This window comes from Eptatretus burgeri, chromosome 12 (assembly GCF_056783735.1).
Source record: "Eptatretus burgeri isolate ZD-2024b chromosome 12, Ebu_testis_v1, whole genome shotgun sequence".
Taxonomy (NCBI): Eukaryota; Metazoa; Chordata; class Myxini; order Myxiniformes; family Myxinidae; genus Eptatretus; species Eptatretus burgeri.
In genome coordinates this window covers 76,069,923-76,079,361 of record NC_140972.1, presented here as the reverse complement: position 1 = coordinate 76,079,361, position 9,439 = coordinate 76,069,923, and the positions used below count along the sequence as shown (strand labels likewise).

General features: G+C 41.5%; 1 protein-coding gene across 7 annotated transcripts in view; it reads right to left on the bottom strand.

Moving 5' to 3' along the window:
• Window positions 1-8,897, bottom strand: part of UVSSA (UV stimulated scaffold protein A) — a 200,332-nt gene extending 191,435 nt beyond the window's left edge. For 2 of the 7 annotated variants that reach the window (XM_085848588.1, XM_085848587.1), the window contains exon 1: window positions 8,677-8,897. Coding sequence is in view for 1 of the 7 variants with exons in the window: in XM_085848589.1 (XP_085704715.1) it covers window positions 8,677-8,688 (12 nt within the window). In the remaining 6 variants the exon portion in view is untranslated. The remainder of the gene's footprint in view (window positions 1-8,676) is intronic. The other 5 variants (XM_085848583.1, XM_085848586.1, XM_085848589.1 and 2 more) reach the window with 5 other exon arrangements.
• Between the last annotated feature and the right edge of the window lie 542 nt (window positions 8,898-9,439).

Here is a 9,439-nt window from a genome sequence, read left to right as displayed (position 1 = left end):
GAGCGAGACAGAGCGAGACAGAGAGACAGAGAGAGAGAGAGAGAGAGAGAGAGAGAGAGAGAGAGAGAGAGAGAGACAGAGCGAGAGAGACACAGAGAGACAGAGAGAGAGGGGGTGGGGGGAGTCGGGGTCGGAAACAGGGATCGGGGTGCATGAGAGTGTGCATGGTTGGGAGGGAGAGGGGTGAAGGATTCCGGCAGATGTGATGCCCGGCTTATCGTCCATCCGAGAGAAGACACACACAATGATGAATCACCCAGCCTCTAAAACATCAGGACAGTTTGAAACATCAGGACATCAGGACATCAGGACAGTTGGGTTGGGATTCAAATCCAGGCTACACAGTGAGCATGCGTACCTCTCGGCTTTCCTGCCATGATGTGGCGATTCTTTACTTCAGAACTGAAATTCTTCTTTTTTCTCATTGTGATCACATAATTTATTTTGCCTTCCTACCTCCAGTGTAGAACCACGGTATCACAAATGAAAGTTCAACATGCCAAGTGGCTTCAACATGCAATGCACGAAATGTTTGAAGAAACTTTTAAAAGTGAAACGTTTAATTAACCTCCGCCATCGAAGATCAGAGGTTCCTGTTTTCACCCCTTTCTGTTTGTTACTTACGAAATCTTTAGATTTCATAAGTATATTGATGACTTCCGTTTCTGTTTGTTTGTTTGTGTGTTTGTTTGTGTGTTTGTTTGTAGGCACGATAACTCGAGAACGGAAGAAGTGCTACCAATGTCAAATTACACAACGTGATTCAGGAGGGTGATGGCTAGCGCTGATTAGATTTTGGTCAAAATCGGTCAAAGGTCAAGGTCACAGTGAGGTCAAACATAATTCCGTAAATTAATGTGGAGAAATGGAGTATTTTTGCTTCGCTCGACGTTACGAGTTCGTTTTAACTTCGATGTTAATTTTGTCTTCGGTTTTTGCGATCGCTTAGGACGCTTAAAACTCTGTTTTTGAAATTCTGGTAAAAATAGGATGTTTTGGAGACGTTTTAAGATTGTATAAAAAATATTTCACTCGACGCGTCACGGGTCGTCCCATGATGCAGTGCGCTCGAGCAGACGCGTCATTGACCCACGTCAAGGTTTTGCGTGAGCGCGCTGACGGTGTTTTCGATAAAGATGGTGTTTAAAAGTCATTTTTTATCCCAATAAAGGTTATCGTCACACGCTTGACTCGCTGACCCGTCAGAGTATGTAAAGATTGTTGGTGGATGGCCGAATATTACAGTTTCGTGACTGATAAAATAATATTAAATAATTGCGTGGAGAAATGGAGATTTTTGCTTCGCTCGACGTTACGAGTTCGTTTTAACTTCGATTTTAATTTTGTCTTCGGTTTTTGCGATCGCTGAGGACGCTTAAAACTCGATTGTCGAAATTCTGGTAAAAATCGGATGTTTTGGAGAAATTTTAATATTGCACAAAAATATTTCACTCGCGAGTCACGGGTCGTCACGTGGTGCAGTGCACTTGAGCAGAGGCGGCGTTGACCACGTAAAGGTTTTGCGTGTGCGTGCTGACGGTGTTTTCGATAAAGATGGTGTTTAAAAGTCATTTTTTATCCCAATAAAGGTTATCGTCGCATGGCTGACTCGCTAAGCCGTCGGATTATGTAAAGATTGTTGGTGGATGGCCGAATATTACGGTTTTGTGACTGATAAAATAATTGCGTGGAGAAATGGAGATTTTTGCTTCGGTCGACGTTTCGATTTTTGATGGTTTGGTACAGAATCATCATAGAAACTTCTGGTTTGCGTCGCTACCTTCTCAAGAGACAGCTTTTATTAGACAAGGTCAGAGGTCAAGTTGACGATTTCGTAAGTACCAGTCTATGACTGCTTGCTTGTTTGTTTGTTTGTGAACAGTATTACGGAAAAACTCCTGGACAGATTTCGACGAAACTTGGTGGGGGCGTTAGGTATGGTCCAAGGATCATGCCATTAGATTTTGGACTTGGTCCCCCCCCCCCCCACCAGAAAAAATTGTTCGAGAAAATTTTTTTTTTTTTTTGCATTTCTACATGTTTTCAGTGATTTCCAACCCCCCACCCCCAAAAAAAATTGACAAAAATTTTTTTTGTGGATTTCGACATGTATTGTGATTTCCAACCCCCCCAAAAAAATTAGAGAAAAATTTTTTTTGCATTTCTACATTTTTTAAGTGATTTCCAACCCCCCCCCCAAAAAAAATTTAGAGAAAAAAATTTTCGCAACTTTTTTTCAACAAAATTTCGATTTTTTTTGCATTTCTACATGTTTTAAATGATTTCCAACCCCCCCCCCCCCCCCCCCAAAAAAAAAGTTGTAGAAAATAACTATAACTCTGTCAGCACTGTTGACATATTTAATGAATAAGATATAAGGTTCACTTGAGTGATCCCAGCAGCATTGGCGGCGGAGGTTTTGCACTCTCCCGAGTGCTCCCCCTCGAGTTAACCTCCACCATTGAAGATGGACGGAGGTTACTGTTTTCACCCGTCTGTTTGTTTGTTTGGGAACAGTATTACGGAAAAACTCCTCAACGGATTTCGACAAAACTTCGTGGGGGGATTAGGTATGGTCCAAGGATCATGCCATTAAATGTTGGAGTTGATGCAAAGTCCAATATGGCCGCTATGGCGGCCATTTTAAAATATATATTTGATTTTTTTTTGCATTTCTACATGTTTTAAGTGATTTACAACCCCAAAAAAAATTTGTTAGGGAAAAAAAAAAATTTTGCTAATTTTTTTTCAAAAAAAATTTCCATTTTTTTTTTGGCATTTCTACATGCGCGTCGATGTAGTTTAGTTTATTCAATCGTGGTTCAGTAGAGTCTGATCCGTTTTGACCTACAATGAATAGGATATCAGGTTCACTTAAGTGACCCAGCAGTATTGGCGGCGGAGGTTTTGCACACTACCGAGTGCTCCCCCTCTAGTTTTTATTTGTATTTATCGATGCCAAAGTGACGGATCATATAATGGAAGAATAAAAACGGGAAATGTCGTGGAAAATATACCTCCTGTAGACGACCAAAATGTCAAATATGTCCAAATGGGACAAATGAACACTTTCCGAAGTGTCAGAACTGCTTGTAAGTTCGATTCTGGAGCGCAAATTTTGTAATTCTCCTTAGTTTAAGATATACTCATGGCGACTCAGTCTGTACCTATGTACCAAATATGACACGTGAAAGTTGAAAACTTTGGGACTTAGAGTGCAGACAGGAACGGATGGAAAACAGCATCCTGGTTGCCATGGCAACCACTTTAGATGACGAACGTATGTCGCGACACACCGTCTCCACAGTCTGTACCTATGTACCAAATATGAAACGTGAAAGTTGAAAACTTTGGGAGAGTGCGGACAGGAACGGATGGAAAACACCATCCTGGTTGCCATGGCAACCACTTTAGATGAGGAACGTATGTCACGACACACCATCTCCACAGTCTGTACCTATGTACCAAATATGAAACGTGAAAGTTGAAAACTTTGGGAGTTAGAGTGCGGACAGGAACGGACAGAGAGACAGACAGACGGACGGACGGACGACACATAATATGCCCCGACATACATATATATATATATATACAGTAGACTAGGCGTAAGTCATCACCATCGGGACCGAGAAAAAAGTGACGACTTAGAAATGTGACGACTTACGCGTATGCGAACATTCATGATGACTGTGGGGTGAAGGATGAAGTAGCGCGTGGCCTGGACACGTACGTGTGAGAGCTGGCTATTGTACCAAAAGGAAAACACAATCCTCGGGGCATAGGTGGGGTTCATTGGTGAGTTGGAAAGTGATCAAGCAAAGTTGGAATTCATGAATCAGTTTATGAAAAGTAAAGATAATGAACAACTGTAAGACAACTCATATACCATCGGTGATGGTATGGTGACAAATTACATGACACACAGTCATCGTGGTGATGATTACCACTCAATGCCTATGTGTAAGTGAGTGCGGTAATGTACAAAACAAGCCAATATAAAACCATGATCGGACTTCAACACTCAGCTCGATCGATCCTTTACTCCTTCGCGAAGTAATCCGTTATTTTTGACTGCCTCAAACTCTTGGGCATCTGGTGCATGAGAAAGGACTCAAACCGGTCATTGTATTCCATGATGTTGTCTGGGCAATCCTCCACCGAAAGACAGTATCGGCCGAATATTTGGCCGAATCTGCCGAAACCGAATATTTGGCTGAGCCGACATTTGCCGAAACCAGATGATGAGCGCGTCATCGACATCTTCAAAGGACACACATTTCACATACCACTGGCCTCGCGATCTTCTCCACTTGTCCAAATATCTTGCCCTTATTCTTCAAGATATCGTTCAATGTCTGCCGTTTGATGTCCAACTTCTCAGCTATGGCTGTTTTCTACATCAGTGGGTTTGCCTCGCAAAACTGGATAATGTCGTATTTTTCTTGGTAGGTTTTAGTTGTAAGCTTATGCTTTGTCGCTATTGTCCTACCTGCAGTGCGATCAACGTGTGTACGCAGTTATAAATAGCCTATCACTGGCGATGTAAACCAATAAGCGAGCATCACGATTCCATGAAATCGGGCTTCTCACGAGGCAGCAGTTCCATGTGACGAGTTAGGAGTGGTAATTTACTTGCGTTTCCATTACGCGGGAACGGACAACATCTGACGACTTAGACGAAGTGACGACTTAGAGATGACGACTTACAGAGGGATGACCCTTTATTCAAAGGGATTTAACATGAGATAAATTCGGGACTTTTTGACGCTGCCGACTTGCGCCTAGTCTACTGTGTGTGTGTGTGTGTGTGTGTGTGTGTGTATGTGTGTATGTGTGTATGTGTGTATGTGTGTATGTGTGTGTGTGTGTGTGTGTGTATGTGTGTATGTGTGTATGTGTGTATGTGTGTGTGTGTGTGTGTGTGTGTGTGTGTGTGTGTGTGTGTGTGTATGTGTGTATGTGTGTATGTGTGTGTGTGTGTGTGTGTGTGTGTGTGTGTGTGTGTGTGTGTGTGTGTGTGTGTGTGTGTGTGTGTGTGTGTGTGTGTGTGTGTGTGTGTGTGTATATATATACACATACATATATACACACACACACACACACACACACACACACACACACACACACACACACACACACACACACACACACACACACACACACACACACACACACACCGGGCGTATAAAAAAGTGTGGTAGATAAAAACATTAGAAAGGAAAAAATAACTTGCACCAAAAACTTTAACATTTTCACGCTCACGCTCACGCCGGGGGTATCGCTATAGCTCTCTGTTCTTCGAACAGGCAAGCTAAACATTAAAAAAAAATAATAATAAATCGCCCAAAATTCCCAAACCTGTCCGTCTGGCACGATCTCACATAGCCCATGCTGTTCATTAGACCACAGACCACCCGCATGCCGAAAGTGGCGACAATCCGTCCGGCAGTTTTGGAGGAGATACATCAAATTACACGCAGACGTTAACAGAAATAATATATAGATGAGTGAGGAAAGTGGAAAAAAATTCTTGTTAAGAAATCGTTGCGGCCTGTTCCAAGTCAAGGCAAAGTTGAGCAGGCCAAAAAACATGGCAGCTTCAGACCCAAGCGAGGTTACCGAGGATACGCCTTAAGACCCAGAGTGTGAGGTGGCCAAGAATCGCCTGATGAAGGATATAATTAAATAAGGCTGTTAATTATCTTCAAAAGGGGTGTTTTTAATTAACCCAAACACACAATTTTCAGTCGTGCACTTCCTTGGAGTTTTCTTCATAAGCATGCAAAGTTTCAGTCTGCTAAGTTTTATGGTTTTGGAGTTATGGAGGAAACACACTGACGTGCATGCACGCACGCACGCACGGACGCACACACTTATTCGTGTAGATTACATAAAAATTCAGCAATATGTGCTAAATTTTGTGTGACAGGTGTACTAAATATCAGAACAGTAACTTGGAAGACTTTAGTTTGGCACTCAATCGATCACATGCTGCAAATGTCCACGTCTGCGCTGAATACGGACTTGAACATGATGGGCGAAGTTGTTGATTACATGCTGATATTTGGCAAGTGGGATGGACCTAACTTTCTCTGCGATTGCTTGTTTCAGCTCAAATATGTTTGTGGAGCTATTCTTGTTCACATTATATTTGAGATATCGCCAAAGATAAAAACCAAGTGAGCTCAGATCAGAAAAATTTGGAGACCACTCAATGCTGAAGCGTCGGCCAATCACTCTCTCCCCAAAGTGGCTCATCACCCACTTACAGGATTCATTTTTGGTGTCAGTGGTTGGCCCATCGTGCTGAAATCATTGCTCTTCTCTTCAAAAGCTTCTCCTGTGATCATGAGCAGCCCAGAACTCATTCAACACTTTAATGTAGCACTCAGAGATGATGGTCACGGCATTACCGTCCTAATCTTTGTACCAGAACGCACGGTCAAACGATGCCTCTATTGCTCATTTCATACCAGGCTGCGCACTTGTAAGGGTCTCTGGCTAACTTCGTTGTGTGGTACTTTGCACCAATAAAAACATTGTTCCTTGAGATGACTTGGCCATAAAGCAAAAAGTGAGCCTCGTTGGAGAACCAAATATCGTTGAGGAAAAACACACCCCTCCTCCATTTTCTTCTCAATCCACTGAGCCATTTCAAGTTGCTTGATTTTGTGTGGGTCAGCGAGTTTGGGTCTGACTTGGATTTCATGTGGATAAAGTCTCATGCCATCATGGAGAATCCTGAGACTTTAAACTGTCAGTCCAAATTATTGACTGTGGGGCAAAGGAACTGTTTACCTCTGCCACCGAAGGTGAAGGAGGTTGTGTTTTCACCCCTTTCTGTCTGGTTGTTTGTCTGTTTGTGTGCAGGACATCTCAAAATGTTGTGGATGGATCCGGATGAAATTTTGTGGACAGGTTCGGTGTGTGACAAGGACGAACTGATTAGATTTTACTGATGATCCAGATCCGGACACTACAATTGTTAAGTGATTCTTCAGCATTGAGAGATTGGGCCAAAAACGTTATACTCTATACAGCACGATATTTCAAGAAGTTGTGGACGGATTCGGACGAAACTTGGTGGACGGGTTAGGTGTGTAGCAAGGACGAATCAATTCGATTTTAGTGAAGATCCGGATCCGAATCTGGATACGAGAGTTATTTAATTTTTTTAAGTGATTCTTCACCATTGAGAGATAGGACCAAAAACGATATAGTACCGTATAGCATGATATTTTAAAAATGTATTGGGCCCGATATGTTCTCATGGATCAGGCATGATGTAGCGGAGGTAAGGTATGCGCTCTTCCAAGTGCCCTTCGAGTTAACCTCCGCCATCGAAGATAGACGGAGGTTACTGTTTTCACCCGTCTGTTTGTTTGTTTGTTTGTGAACAGTATTACGGAAAAACTCAACGGATTTCGACGAAACTTGGTGGGGGGATTAGGTATGGTCCAAGGATCATGCCATTAGATTTTGGAGTTGGTCCACAGTCCAATATGGCCGTTATGACGACCATTTTGAAAAAAAGATTTGAATTTTTGTTTTTGCATTTCTACATGTTTTAAGTGATTTCCAACCCCCCCAAAAAAATTTTGTTCGAGAAAAAAAAAAATTTGCAACTTTTTTTCAAAAAAATTTCGATTTTATTTGAAAATTATTTGTTTTTTTTTTTGTTTTTTTTTGCATTTCTACATGTTTTAAGTGATTTCAAACCTCCCCCCCAAAAAAATTGTAGGAGAAAAAAACAAACAAATTTTGCACGTTTTTTTTCAAAAAAATTTATATATATATATTTTTTTTTTTTTGGTATTTCTACATGCGCGTCGATCTAGTTTAGTTTACTCAATCATGGTTCAGTCGAGTCTGATCCGTTTTGACCAACAATGAATAGGATATCAGGTTCACTCAAGTGACTCAGCAGTATTGGCGGCGGAGGTTTTGCACTCTACCGAGTGCTCCCCCTCGAGTTTCAACTGTGTCCGACCGACCGTCGGACCCTCTCAATTACCTCAAGAGTTCTCCAGCGAAGGGGGTCCAGAACGAGATGGTGTGTGTGTGTGTGTGTGTGTGTGTGTGTGTGTGTGTGTGTGTGTGTGTGTGTGTGTGTGCGTGCGTGCGTGCGTGTGTGTGTGTGTGTGTGCGTGCGTGCGTGTGTGCGTGTGTGTGTGCGTGCGTCGATTTTGAGTTTTTGAGTTTTTGAGTTTTTGAGTCGTGTACATAGTTCCTTGCTCTCGAAATTTCCTCGTCCATTTGAAGGTTCTCTCTTTGCACGGGGTGTCTCTTCAGTTAAAATTTTCTCTTGAACCTTCTTCGAAATTCAGACGACATATTTATTGCATTTCGACGTAAGATTCAACAGAAAAATAATTTCCTTCACTTGTGCAGGGCATGGTTTCCAACAGAACCTACATTTAATCTGGTGAGGGGGAAAAAAATAATTAATGGTGAATAAAACGAAGAGTTTGGTGTTTATTTATTTTTTTCGTTACACCCGGTATCGTGTGGAACGGCGTCCGCGATAACAGAGTTCAGAGGATATTAAATACCACAGAGGGAAAGAAACCTGAGGTAAAAATTTTACAATAATTGCAACATATCACCATCGGAAGGAAGCCACTGTGGTGTGGATCAATAATTAGTATTGTGTATGTCATAAAACCAAACACTCACCCGAACACACATTAATCGACGATCACCGACGTGTTTGTGTACACTGAACGACTGACGCAGGAAGAAACTATGAATGACAGAATGACGTAGGAGCGAGACAAGTCGTTACTTCGAAGGTGTAATGACGACTACATGACATCCCCATAAATGTTGCTACAATACGCATCCTGCTTTGAAAAACACAAACAAACAAAAAAAAAAAAACATTTAAATTATACACATCGGAAGTGTCATTAAACGTAATGCGCGATTTAATTACCTTCAAACGTGTGCAAAATTCGCCCGAAGGGGAAAACAGGACCTGTGCCGGTGATTTCCACTCAAACGAAAACGGTATAATAAAAAGTTGATATTATATATTTATATTAACACTTTGCAAAATTTTTGTGAAGGGGAAGAAAAAAAAAGGAGAACACCAGCCGAGCTGAAATGATGTTTATACAACTGCAAAAGCAAACATGCCACATCGTTATTATTCTTTTTGTCTTTTTTTCTTTTCTCTATATTTTAAATCGTACGCAGCTATCTTGTCATCTTTTAAACGAAATATATTTTTTCTTTGGAATACAACGGATTGATTGCTCATAGATCGGCAAAATATCGGGGTTTGCAAAACGCCATTAACACACCAATAAAACCGCCGCCAGTTACACTGTTCATCCCCACCAACGCAAACAGCACAAAAGCCGAATAAATTTTGATGTTAAAAGAAAGAATAAATCCATGAAGAAACGTGAAGAAGGTAAAAATTTAAACGATACTT